At 44.8% G+C, this 13345-nt stretch overlaps 2 protein-coding genes across 6 annotated transcripts in view; one reads left to right on the top strand and one right to left on the bottom strand.

Moving 5' to 3' along the window:
* IDH3A (isocitrate dehydrogenase (NAD(+)) 3 catalytic subunit alpha) overlaps positions 1-1859 on the top strand; it is a 29286-nt gene extending 27427 nt beyond the window's left edge. For all 5 annotated transcript variants that reach the window (XM_035137942.2, XM_035137941.2, XM_035137944.2 and 2 more), the window contains one exon: positions 49-1859. In XM_035137942.2, coding sequence (XP_034993833.1) covers positions 49-132 — 84 coding nt within the window. In that variant the 3' untranslated portion in view covers positions 133-1859. The remainder of the gene's footprint in view (positions 1-48) is intronic.
* A 1166-nt stretch (positions 1860-3025) lies between these two features.
* ACSBG1 (acyl-CoA synthetase bubblegum family member 1) overlaps positions 3026-13345 on the bottom strand; it is a 29696-nt gene continuing 19376 nt past the window's right edge. Inside the window, exons 10-14 of the mRNA XM_035137911.2 lie at positions 13103-13333; positions 12073-12290; positions 10349-10488; positions 5159-5405; positions 3026-4884 (exon numbers count right to left, since the gene is read on the bottom strand). Coding sequence (XP_034993802.1) covers positions 4808-4884; positions 5159-5405; positions 10349-10488; positions 12073-12290; positions 13103-13333 — 913 coding nt within the window. The 3' untranslated portion in view covers positions 3026-4807. The remainder of the gene's footprint in view (positions 4885-5158; positions 5406-10348; positions 10489-12072; positions 12291-13102; positions 13334-13345) is intronic.

Below are 13345 nucleotides of genomic sequence, written 5' to 3'. Positions count from 1 at the left end.
TTAAAGTATCTGTTCTTCTTCACCATCTTTTTCCATCTTTCTTTTCAGGTCTTGACCAAAGATTTGGGAGGTAACTCAAAGTGTTCAGAGTTCACAGCAGAGATCATTCGCAGAGTAAGGGCGATGGAATAGAGCATCTTCATAGCTTGTTGGTTCCAGTTGCCCTGATGGAAGCTGCTACTAAAACATGTTAGCTGTCTGCAATCCATATCCATTTTGTTTGCCTTTCTCTTGAGGAAAGCAAACTGTTAGACGGGGAGCCTCTCTGTTAAATAAATTCAGCCCAAATGGATGTGATTCTTCTTGTGCCTGCTTCTGGTGGACTTTTTCCAAGTGCTTATTTTTATTTATTACATGTCAGACACATTTTTTGTAAAGTCAAATTCCTTTATTTTAGCTCATATTGCATGCAATTGGCAACCTTCCATTTTGAGTCCTCCTACTTTTTAAGAAACACTTGATGTATTTAAGTGTGCAGATATGCAAAAGTCTGATTTTATCACTACAACTTTGAAGGAGGCTTGGTCTGTTATCCATTAGGAAACACAGGAGGTGGCACAGCCTTAAAATAGCACAATATATTTTTCTAAAGCAAAAAACAAGAAAACTTGCTCTACAGAGGTACTCCTGGAACCTGTCCTTCAGAAGCATAAATAAAGACTTGTAACTGTGGAAACATTAAATGGGTTTGAGCTGTTATATATAAAATGCAAGGTATCTCTAACCTCCTGGGACTGAAGGGATACTGTTAAAAGCAAAAATGACTATTCCTTTTTAGTCTTCTCTGCACATTACTTGCTCTAGCATTCCTCAATGAAGATTAGTTACAGCTACAGATTGTGAAGGGAATGTTTAATGCTTTCCTGTCTAGATGGGATACCAAATGTATAATTTACAGTTACTACTGTATGTATATAATGGCTTTTGTATTGTGCTCAATGATTGATATATGTATGTATATGTATATCTTCAGGTTACCTTTAAATAGGCTGCTTGGTCATTAAGTTTTTTGAGCCAATCAGATGGAAAGATTTTATAGTTAATCCAGGCCAGGAGATAATGGTGCGTGGCTCATAGCTGCTGCTGGAAACAGCAGCCCTGCACCTCTCCTGGTGACATTTGGTAATACTTAATTGCATGATACTGTACCCCTGAGCTGTGCCTTCCCAAAGCAACAACAGATGAAGTGGGGAAATGGATGGGCTATCTCACAGCATCATTGTGCACGGATTGTGTTGAGCAGATGTTATCTGGGGGCAAAGGAAGAGAACTTTTCAGGGATGCTGTATTTTGCAACAACTCTTGCTTTCCATCAGGTTTCTGTTTCCCTCATAGTAAAAGAAAATGCACACATGGGAGTGGCTGGACTTTGTCTGACAGGTGCTGCAAGTCCATAACATGCCCCTTGCACGTTATGTTATGGGCATGAATGTTACAAACCTTTTGAACACCTTGAAATCCCATGCCAGATTCTCTCCATTGTGTCTCTTTCCAAGGGGGATAGCAGAACTGTGCTGGGCCTGCAGCTGGCTGGTGCCACCTACCTGGCTATTTGTTCTCCCACACATTAAAGCCGTCATGCAGGATTGCTTTGCCTTGCCAGTTTTCCATGTAGTATCTGCACAACCAGAAGCAGGGATGAGAGTGAGGATTTGGGAACTTGTCTTTTTTGTGTTTTGCTTCTGCACTGAGAGGTAATTTTCAGTATTGTGTATTTACGGGCTTCTCAAAGAACTTGGGAAACAGCTCTTGCTTGATCTGTATGTGTTATATTTTTGCTGCTTCTGTCTGTCTCTTGGGTTGTACTGAAGTTACCATTCGCTCACAAAGCAAGGATAAAATAAAGTCCCCCCCAAAGATACGCTGCCTTTGTTTTGGTTCTTAATTAGAACACTAGTTTTAAGTGCTTTGAATAATCCAGCCTGCAGAAAGCTCATGTTCCTCTGTGTAGTCCACATTGGCTCTTCTGGAAAAGGCAGCTCTAAGTACATCTATGAACTGGAAAGCAAAAATTAGTCCCCTTAGTAGCTTTTGCTAGTAACATACAACTGGCTCATTAAAATATATAATGTGCTAAATAGTGTTGGTGTGAAGAAATGCATTTCAAGTGCCTGAGGTGTTGAGCAATAAATGTTGCAATGTCCTCAGTCCAGAATCTTCTGGTTTTCATTCATAGTGTAGCAAAGGATGGATTGGTTCATCAGTTTTAAAGTTTTTTGATGGGCAAATAAGTGTCCCAAATTAACATGGCCAATGGCCATGTTGCTCCTTTGAAGTGTGTAATTTATAATTCAAAAAAATGTACCACAGGCAACATCTCCACATCAATGTTGCCTGCTGCATAATCTAAAAAACAATTGTGCACCAGCCTTCATGAACCTAGAGCAAGACCCAGAATTATTGGACTACAACTTTAATAGTCCCCAAGAAGGACAACAGGTTGATGAAAGCTGACATATGCTTCCTGTCCCATCTCCCCAAAGTCTTGCTTCCAGGCATGGCCAGTGGTGGAGGTGAGGAAAGAGGTACAGTCAAACCTCAGTTGTTGAACGTAATCTGTTCTTGAAGCCCATTCGGTTTCCGAAATGTTAGGCAATGAACCAGCATAAATTCAAGAGGTGTTTTTAACCTTTGCATTCAGAAGGTGCTTGGTGCATATCTTCAGCTAGGAGTCCTGAATTCGCCAGGACCAGAAAAAGCCTTAACTGTAAGATTGGGTTAAAAGACCATTGATTTAACTCAGTTACATCTTGCGCCAATGCCTGTTTTTCATCTGTTCCAAAACTTGAGTTCTGTAGTCTGATCTGCATAATTTAATTTGTTATTCAGCTGACAAAAAGACAACCTGCACCCATTCCTTGAAAACAGTCCTGTGGCATTTAAGTAGTACAAATTATTATGTTCAACTTCATTTGCTAGAAAACATAACTTTAAAAAATATGGTTATGTTTTCAACAGAAATACAGTGTTTGAATCTCAACTGTTTCCAGAAGCTATAAATAAAGATGGAGAAATTTAGCTTAGTTCACATTTTAATGTGACCATACCAAATTAGCATGTCCCAAAACAATACAGGAAACAAAAACGCAGCTAACCTTTGAAATTACACTTCTCTGAATTTTGCAGTGCAGTTTTCCAACCTAAAGTAGGAAAGTGTGCATAAAACTACATGAATTTTGACATTAATTAATATATGTCAAAATTCATTATACTTGGGAAGACTGCATACAAAATATGTATATTAGGAGAATCATAGAATCATAGAGTTGGAAGAGACCACAAGGGCCACCCAGTCCAACCCCCTGCCAAACAGGAAACACAATCAAAGCATTCTTGACATATGTCTGTCAAGCCTCTGCTTAAAGACCTCCAAAGAAGGAGACTCTACCACACTTCTTGGCAGCAAATTCCACTGCCGAACAGCTCTTACTGTCAGGAAGTTCTTCCTAATGTTTAGGTGGAATCTTCTTTCTTGTAGTTTGAATCCATTGCTCCGTGTCCGCTTCTCTGGAGCAGCAGAAAACAACCTTTCACCCTCCTCTATATGGCATTCTTTTATATATTTGAACATGGCTATCATATCACCCCTTAACCTTCTCTTCTCCAGGCTAAACATACCCAGCTCCCTAAGCCGTTCCTCATAAGGCATCGTTTCCAGGCCTTTGACCATTTTGGTTGCCCTCTTCTGGACACATTCCAGCTTGTCAGTATCCTTCTTGAACTGTGGTAACTAGAACTGGACACAGTACTCCAGGTGGGGTCTGACCAGAGCAGAATACAGTGATACTATTACTACTCACTGATTGTGACAATAAAGAATCAAAATTGTAAGGTTGGAAGGAAACCCAAGAACTGTCTAGTCCAACCCCATACAATGCAGGAATCTAAACTAAAGCATCCCTGACAGATGGCCATTCAACATCTGCTTGAAAACTTCCAAGGAAGGAGAGGCCACCACTTCCCAAGGGAGTCTGTTCCACTGTCGGCTCTCATCAGAAAGTTCTTCCTGATGTTTAATCAGAATCTCCTTTTTTGTAACTTGAAGCCACTGGTTTGGGTCCTACCCTCTGGAGCAGGAATGTACAAGTTTGTTCCATCTTCCATGTGAAAGCCCTTGAGATATTTTAAGATGGCCATCGTATCTTCTCTTTGTCTCCTCTTTTCCAGCTCCCTCAACCGTTCCTCATAAGGCTTGTTTTCCAGACCCTTGATCATCTTGGTTGCCCTCCTCTGGACACGTTCCAGCTTGTCAGTAAATTGTGGTGCCCAGAACTGGACACAGTATTCCAGGTGTGGTCTGACCAAGGCAGAATAGAGATTTGTGTATTTGGAGAAATGTGCACTAAAATGATGATGAATTTTAGTGAATGCTTTCTGTAAAGAAACAAACTGATGTTGAAAAGTTGCAAATCCTATTTAAGATTGGACTGAAAATGAGAAATCACAACTGGCAGATTAGTCCATCCCTATCAATAAGCTGGATGAAAATCTATATTCACTGGAATGAATATTGGATTGGTTGGATTGCCATCTGTCATGGATGCTTTAGTTGAGATTGCTGCATTGCAGGGGGCTCAACTAAACGGCCCTCTGGATCCCTTCCAACTCTGATTCTGGGGTGTGTGGTGCTCTCTGGCTTCTGTAGCCTAATTAGCATTAGAAGTGGAACCCAAAACCTCTTGTTAGTATCCTCTTCAAAATGGTGGTGGTCTTCAAACAGCTTCCTTGGAAAGATGGTCTTGCATATTCTACAGAATGTGTGTTTCTGTTCTATTGGAGCTTGGAGAGCAATACTGGACGGCTGACTTTATTTTTTGTAAAATGAATCAATTTCATCTTTGTACTTCTCAACAACAGTTTGCCGCTTTAATTTCATGGTTGGACCTAAAATGGAAGTGAATTGATATTAGTAGGTTGCCATGAGGAAAGTGTGTGTGGAAAAGATGGATTCTAATCCATAGGCTTAATGATCCCAACTGAAGAACTGCATAGGACGGATGCATCACACCAGAGATCCTGCAGTTCCACTTTACTGGATACATTTACAAAGCCAAACCCCAAATTTAGCAGTCTTACTATCCCTCCAGAGAGAGAGATCTGGATTTTTTTTATAATATAACTGAATCCCAGTTTGTAACCCAGCCCTTGGAAAACTTACCAAATTCCCCACCAGAAATTGAAAAATCCTTTTCTAGGACTGCCCACTTCTGAATGCGCTGAACATTGGCTGCTGCCCGCCCATTGACTCTGTCTATGCCATCTTGGATGGCCCGATAAACAGCCAGATCTCTTGTCCGCACAATCTCAGACACTTGAGTGGCTTTGCTGCCAACTTTCTGGCAAAACTCCCTGGCTTCTTGGGTCAGGCTGTCTGTAGGCTCAGAAGTCTCAGGATCCACTGCACACTGGAAATGGGGAAGGAGAGCTTGGTGAAATAAACAGCATTTTATTATTTGTTAAATTTATATACCACCCTTCATCTGAAGATCACAGGGTGGTTTACAGCATAAAGTGTTCACACCTGTTACGTGGCAGTGATCCTGGTGGGGAAAGGGGACCTGCTAGTGCAAAAGAGGACACCCAGCCTGAACTTCCATACTGCCTCAGAAAGAGAACCCCTGCCGGATCTGGCCCAAACCCCATCTAGTCCAGAAGGGAGAAAGCATCTTGGGATTTAAAGGAATAAAAGCACATGCTTAAAAATCTTAAGAATCTGATAACATTGGGGCAGCCTCTGGCCAGAGACATAGGAAGGTCAGGTGGTACCTGGTGCGGAAATTTTCTTGTCGTTCCTCACACACACACACACACACACACAACACACACACACACAAACACATTGGTGGGTTGTTGTTGTCTTTTGCCTGCAAAAATGCTTTTACATTATTTTATATTTTCTAACAAAGGAATGTGGATTCTGGGCCTCTGATAACAAGTAGGCGACTATAGACAGATACTTAAATCTATAGGGTGGATTGTGTTTAGGCTTATTTATATTTATTGTTTATTTAATAAAATTTACTTTAAAAAAACCTGCAAAGTGGTTTACCAAAACAAACAAACAAACAAACACCACAGCAGTAAAATCAAGAAAAATTAACAATCCTACTTTAGAACATACAAAAGCTAAAATATTAAGATTGAAATTACTTCAACTTCCTAAGCATCTAGGTATGCTTGCCTAAAGAAGAATGCTTTTAGCAGGTGCCCAAAAAGAGTCTAGCAAAGGCACATGCTTTGTTGAATAGGCGGGGAGTTCCAAAGTGCAGGTTATGTGGAACCTGTAGAAGTGCTTGAAACTACTGAAGGGGAGGTTTTATTTATTGTAATTTCACCATGCTCTGTATTATCTGAAAAGGAAAACATTTATTTAAAAAACAGCAACAATCTAGTCTCATCATGATCAGTGGATGGTGCATAAGATGGGCTGCCATCCTATGCAATCCCCTTGCATCCAATTTGTACCTAAAACTCTGCACAAGCCTGCCTGCACCAGAGAATTGTAGAGTTGGAAGGGACCCCTGAGGGTCATCTAGCCCAACCCCTGGGGCAATGCAGGAATCTCAACTACTGTAGACCATCCCTGACCAATGGCCATCCGTCTTCTGTTTTTTCCCTCAGCCAGGACACACAACAACAGAGACTGGAGGTGGGGGGAAAGATCAATTTTGAAGACTTTACACAGAGAGAAACCCCACATGGGTTTCCCTGCATGTAACGTAACAGGCAGGGAGCCAGCTCAGATGGAGAGAAAGACATTGGGGGAAGGGAGGACCAAAGAGTACCAAGTCTGCCCATTTTATCCTCTTTGGGATGGTGGAGCTAGGGCTCTGGGACCACCCTCCCCAAAATATCTACTTGTCTTCAATGTATTGTTACCACTGTTATTCTATAGTACAGATCCTTTTTTAAATTAAACGCTTTCTCTAACATTAAAACGGCAGAAATAATCAGTAGCATAGATACCAAAGGAAAGGCGAGAGAATAGTCCCTAATACCGTGTTTCCCCTTTTTTAATACGTAGTCATAAAGTAAGCCAGGGCAGCAATTTTAAGCAGTTAAGACATACCCCCATGCCGAAAATAAGACATACCCCCATGCCTGCCAGCTTGGGGCCTGGAACTGACTGCTGCAGCGCGGAGCGCTCAGCAGCGGCGAGCGCTCAGAGCGCCCAGACGCTGGCTAAGCAAGGAAGCAGAGAGCAGAGCTGCAGATCAGCTGTAGCGCGCGCCTAGGAGGAACGCAGCTAAGTCAGCCCTGAGGAGGGAAAATGGCGTTTAAAAACGCCATTTGAAGTGATTTCAGCCTGCCGCCCCGCCCTCCGTGGCAGGTACGGTACAGAAAGAGCCCCTTTCTCCAAGTGCCTACCACGCGAGGGAAAAGCGCCCCGCGCCAGCCACCGTCCTGCCCAAACCTGGGCTCTCTCCCCTCAGTCACCCCCAGCCGCCCTGCCTCCTCTCTCCCTCCCTTAAAGGACAACTTTGCGAGCGAACCGCTGGGTGCCTTGGCCCCGGGGAGGCGCAAGGAGCCGCGGTGGAGGAACAGGCGGCTGGGGGGTGGGTTGCTTTCTCCGCATCCTCGGGGTTTGGGCTCCGTATCCAGGAAGGAGCGAGCCCGGAATTGCCCCCCATCTGGCAGCCCCTGCGGAGCCGCCGCCGCCCTCGAACTTCGCCTTCTTTTCCCTCAGGCGGCACCTTCCCGCGGAGCGCCCAGGCCAGGAGTGCTCAGCAGCGCCGCGTGGAACGCCCGAGCCAGCTCAGGGTCTGCTGCTGCAGCTGTGAGCGTGCAAAGCGCCTAGCAGCGCCGCACGGAGCGGAGTGCCTGAGCCAGGAGAAGGAGGCCTGCCGCCCTGCCACCCAGAACCGGCTGCTGCTGCGCGGAGCACACGGCAGCGCTGGGCGGAGCGCCCGAGGCAGCGGCCTCGCCTCTTCCTGGAATGCCGCCCCGCCGCCCGGAACCGGCTGCTGCAGCGCCGAGCACTCAGGAGCGCCCAGCAGCACCGGGCAGAGTATACTGTATACTGTTATTGTTGGCTGTTTTGAGGGCAATGGGAGACTGCAAAATGACAAGGCTTGGGGAATAAACATCGTAAACTCAAGGCCCTTCAACAGTCACCATCAATGCTTTGTTACCAGCAGATCCTGCTAGCCATCCACAATACATTTCCTGGAAATCATTCGTTAGGCAAATGTTTGCAAACAAACCCACAATTTCCATTGATGCCTTTGGGAATCGGTTATCTCTGTCCCCTCCTGCCATGGTTTCTGTCCAAAAATGGCTGCCACTGACCAGCCAAGCACAACAAGTAAAGAAGTGGACAATCTTCGGCTCTTTGGATATCTGAATCTGTGGAGTGTGTAGCCAGGTTTTCATGATTATTTCTGTTTGGATAAGTGAACAGGTAGATAGTGAGCAGGTGGACAGCAGGACCTGCATGTACTTTATGCTGCTTGTGTTTATGCTGGCTTTTAGGTTGCTTTTTTGTGCTGATTGATAAGTCCATTTTAATATTCTTTCGCTTTAATTTGTCATGTTAATAGCTTGATTAACCACCTGCAAAGAACTGAAACAAGCAAGCTTGGAAATTTTAAATATGTAAATAAAAGTGCTATATAAATAACAGGAAAGTGCGATCCTATAGGAATTCTTGCGTTACTTTTATGTAATTTCTCAAAATGCATGTTACATCAGGGGCAATCCTCCTTGCCAATGGGGCAATCCTCCTTTTGCCCATGCACAACTAGGAGCACACTTTAAGACTGCCATTTGTGCATTGGTACCAGTAGTTATGTCAGGTGTCGGGCCAGTGGACATGGGTTGGAGGAAGAAAGGATTTGTAGGCTAAATTGGGGGCAGTAGCCAGCCAAATATGGCCTGCAGATTGGAGGTTGCTTCACAACATAAAAGATCAAACTGAGACTTTTGATGATATTAAGATTGGCAGAGACCATTTTCAGCCCATGTGCCAGGGGTAGATACAGCCTTAGGCAAAAGCGAGCAGAGCAGGATATACTGTAATGTTTGTCTTCCTCCAGTAGGCTATCGGTAATAAAAAAATAAGACATCCCCTGAAAATAAGACACAGTGTGTTTTTTTTCAGAAAAAAAGTTATAAGACGGTGTCTTAAAAAAGGGGAAACACGTAGATGCAAGGGAGACACAGATACACAAGCACACAGAAGTAAATAATCCAGCCTTGGGGAGAGGGGTGGGAATGTACAGTTTGCTGTATTTAGCCTCGAGATGGGAGACTGAAAGGGCTTAAAAAACAAAAAATAAAAGTCTTGTGTCTAGGAATATTTTTCTGCAAAAGCACCAGACTGGTTGTCAAAAGTGTGAACTTCATTTATAGACCCTATTTAAAGGAATCGGTCAATTATCCACAGAATTTCCCTCATCTTCTTTTTTTGGGGGTCCTAGCTTCATGCAGGGAAAACTGGGGCCAAAGGGGAGGGCATCCTGCTGAGTGCCCAGGGTGGCGCTGAGCTGCTCCTCCCGGCGCCACGCATGGGCAAAACGGGGCGGCAGCGCTGCCATTGTCCCATGCGCTCCGCTTTCAGGGGCAGCAGAGGCTTTTCAGAGGGGGATCGGGGCCCAAAGGGGGTGCGCAGGCAGCCCGGAAAGTCAGCCTATGTGAAGAAAATGAGACTCAGCCCAGTAGATTCAGCCTGACCTGGCCTTCGTCCTGCCCCAGCCCAGCTGGCCAATCAGCTGTGGGCCCAGTCTCATTTTCTTCACATAGGACCCAGGAAGCCCAGCGGAGGGGAGGGCAGTAGGGGGGTTCATAAAAAACTTTTTTGAAAATGCCTGCTCCACACTAGGGATTATATACCGGTAGCTACATCTGAAATTTCATGCATATCAGTTAATATCTTGACCCTCCTCCATGAAAATAGCTGTTTACTTGGCTGTTTTCCTATGTTGTGAGGGCTGTAATTTCAATTCAGTGGAGCAGGGTCAAGAGATTAACTGATATGCATGAAATTTCAGATATAGCTAAATAATCCCTAGTGTAGTGAGATAAGACCTTTGGAGCAGGCATTTTCAAAAAAGAGAGTTTTTTATGAACAGCCCTAGTAGGGCAGTAATTGATAATTTGCCATCCCCTCCATGATGGCACCCGGGGCACACCACCTCCCTGGCCCCCTTCCTATGCCCCTGCCTCTGGCTGCCCACCATCCCTTCAGGAGACACCACTGGGAAGGCCCTTTCTCTAGGAGGCAACTGCTATAAGCAGTTTTCAGTGGAGTCAGTGTTCCCCTCCTGCTCAACACCAAGTGAATGAGCTGCTAGATTACATGCCTCATTTGTACATCTGCCAGAAATGTTTAACTTTGCTGCATCTGTACCTTTAAAGTCAGTAACATGGACAAGAATTTCTTCTGATCTCCAATCAGCATGGTGTTGCTCACAAGAGGCAGCTCCCTCTTGACAGCATCTTCGAGGGGGACTGGAGGGATGTTTTCACCCCCAGCTGTAATCAGGATCTCTGAGAACAGAAAACACTGGTTTGCACTCTGGGGGAGAGAGAGAGAGACAGGCAGGCAGGAGGCATTCCTCATTGTGGAGTTTAGATCCCACTCTTTTACTTATGGGTGGCTTAGCTTGCTTTCTGATGAGTCAGAGAAGACACTGGGAGGCCCCAAAGAAAGGACATGCATGTGGCTTCTAGGATGGGGGAGAAATTTGCAAAATAAAAGCCTAGTCAGGCCTCCTTCAAAGTCCACACTTCTCTTGGTTTTGCAGTAGAGTTCTCCGTACAAAAAGTGTGACAAAAAATAGTTGCCCAGAATAGTGAAAATAGCAGGTTATACTGCATTGTATTTGGGAAATTACTTGGCAAAAATGTTTATAGTTGCCAAAATTGCATTTTTTAAAGGTGGGTGTCAGGAGAAATTTGTACTGAATACAACTGGATGGTAGTTGGGGTTGCTGTTGCGAGGACAGGGGAAAACTAACAGGTTATATGTCTGGCAATTTAATTATTATTATTTTTAAAAAGTAATTTTGAACAATCAGTGTGGGACTGTGTAGAACTGAACTTAAGACTGGGAAGACAAGAAACTGAAATTGTTTTATTTGCCCATCTGTAGTGCTAGCCCAATTTTCCATGGAAGAAGAAAAAAGAAAGTGGGGGAAATGTAAAGCCCTTGCTTTTGGCAGAGAACCTTCTGTATACGAGGGACTAAGGGGATGGTGGGAGCAGGGAGAGAATTTTGTTTCTGTCTGTATTTTAATGTATTTTAATGAGAAACTACTTAATTCACACTTCAACATGTGAACTGAAACACAATTATCCTTTGAAATTCAGAGGATAAAAAAAAAGCAAAGTGATGTGGAAATATGAAAAACCAAGTTCATGGTCAGAATAATGAGAAACTGAGAGAAACTGGACAAATTTGTCAATACCAGGATTGCATCCAGTACACTGGAATGCTGAGGGGGTTATGTGGCTTCGAGAACCACAACTCAGTGTACATTGGAAGCAGACAAACCCTGAGCTGGCCTCCCTCCCACAAGGACCAGAGGAGAAAACCTCCAGCAGAGAAAGATTTTCCCCATCATCTTTAAACTGGAAATGCCAGGTGTTGAACCCAGAAACTTCTACGTACAAAGCAGCTCCTCTGTGTGACCCTGTGGAAATGCTAGACTGAAGTGCCACCTGCAAAACCACCAGAAGGGGGCAGGGCAGGACAATTCCCTGCAGATTTGGCATAGCAAGAGAGCTGATAGCAGGAAAGGAGAGAGCAAGATTGCCAGGGCCAGACCAAGACCTTTGGGCACCTGAGGCAGATCCCAAAATGGAGCCCCCTCTCCACCAAGGAAGAAAGGGCAGCCTGAGGTGGTTGCCTCCCCTTGCCTCAGGGGTGGGCTGGCCCTGTAGATGCTAACAAGGGGAGAAAACACAGGATGCTTGGTTGAGGAGGGTCCCCCTAAAAACACACTAAGAAGGTGTGACCCCCTCCACCCCTGTGTGACCTGTGTCATCTCTCCACTGAGCAACCCTGTGCTAAGCATGCTGGACTGCTGAGAATGACTAGGTCCCAGGAAGTGTTGCACAAGGGCACCTCACCTTTAATTCTTCCTGTGACGTAGAGGAACCCATCGCTGTCCATCTTCCCCAGATCTCCAGAATGCAGCCAGCCATCCTCATCAAGCGCTTCCCTGGTCTTGTCCTCCATGTTTAAGTAGCCCATGAAAACAGTTCGCCCCCAGAAACAAATCTCCCCATTGCCGTCGTCATCCTTGTTCATTAACTTCACTTTGCAGCCTGGGATAGCTTTGCCGCAGCTGCAAGGGAAAGAGACCATGAACAGCAGCAGCAGCAGCGATAACACCAACAGCCCAAAGAGCAGACAGTCGCATCATCATGGTCCTCCCACAGCAGGCCTGAGCTTGGGCAGATGACAGGGCCCAAGCGTCCTCCAAAGGCCTGCCTGGGTCCCTTTTCTGAGCTCCCATGTGGAAAAATAAATAATTGTGTATGTTTGTTGGGGGGAAACATGTGAGTGTTCTGACACACAGATGCTGTAAAACTCAGAGCCCCAGAACTGGAGTTGTTCTGTAGCCCTGGAGATTTTGGGGAAGATGGCTCCAGCGTAAAATAAAAATAAAAATAGATGGCAGGCATCTGTTTTGATGCACAAGGCTTCGGAATTATTCGACTTCAACACTGGGGGACAAAGGCAAGATGGCAGCTGGGAAAAACTTTTTTAAAAAAGTTAAATGTGCAAACACCAGCAGTGGGAAGAAATACAGCTAACACCTTCTGGTTCCCCTCAGCCCTTCTTGTCCCAGAAGCTGCATTACTCAATACCAGCATTTCTGTACTTTATTTTCACTGATACATACATTCATATACATACTTTACCCCAATATATGTATTTTTGGACCACACTACTTGGGCTGGAGAATTGCATTGCAAAATTCAGAGAAATGCAAGTTTCAAAGGTGACTGTATTGTGGTGCAAGCACAAATTAGGTTGGTTCGCATTTCAATGTGAATGGAATCAAATTTCTTACCAATCCCTAATGAGGGCCATTGTCCTGACTGCAAGATTGTTTCTGACCAGGTTGCGAGAACGAAGATGGCACGGCTTTACCTGTAACGCCGGTAAACATATGGGCTGGACATGCAGTGTGGGCCGGTGGTCTCGCTCATCCCATAAGCTTCATACAAGGGGATGTTGAGGCCCAGGAAGAAGTGCAGCGCTTCTGTCGAGAGAGGAGCGGCCCCACAGAAGTGCTTCTCACACCGAGAAAAGCCCAGAGCCTGGCGGATTTTAGCAAGTACCAAAGAGTCTGCTAACCTCATTCGAAAGGGCTTTAAATCACTATGGAAAATA

This window comes from Zootoca vivipara, chromosome 14 (assembly GCF_963506605.1).
Source record: "Zootoca vivipara chromosome 14, rZooViv1.1, whole genome shotgun sequence".
In the NCBI taxonomy this organism is placed as follows: domain Eukaryota; kingdom Metazoa; phylum Chordata; class Lepidosauria; order Squamata; family Lacertidae; genus Zootoca; species Zootoca vivipara.
This window is presented reverse-complemented; position numbering and strand designations above follow the sequence as displayed.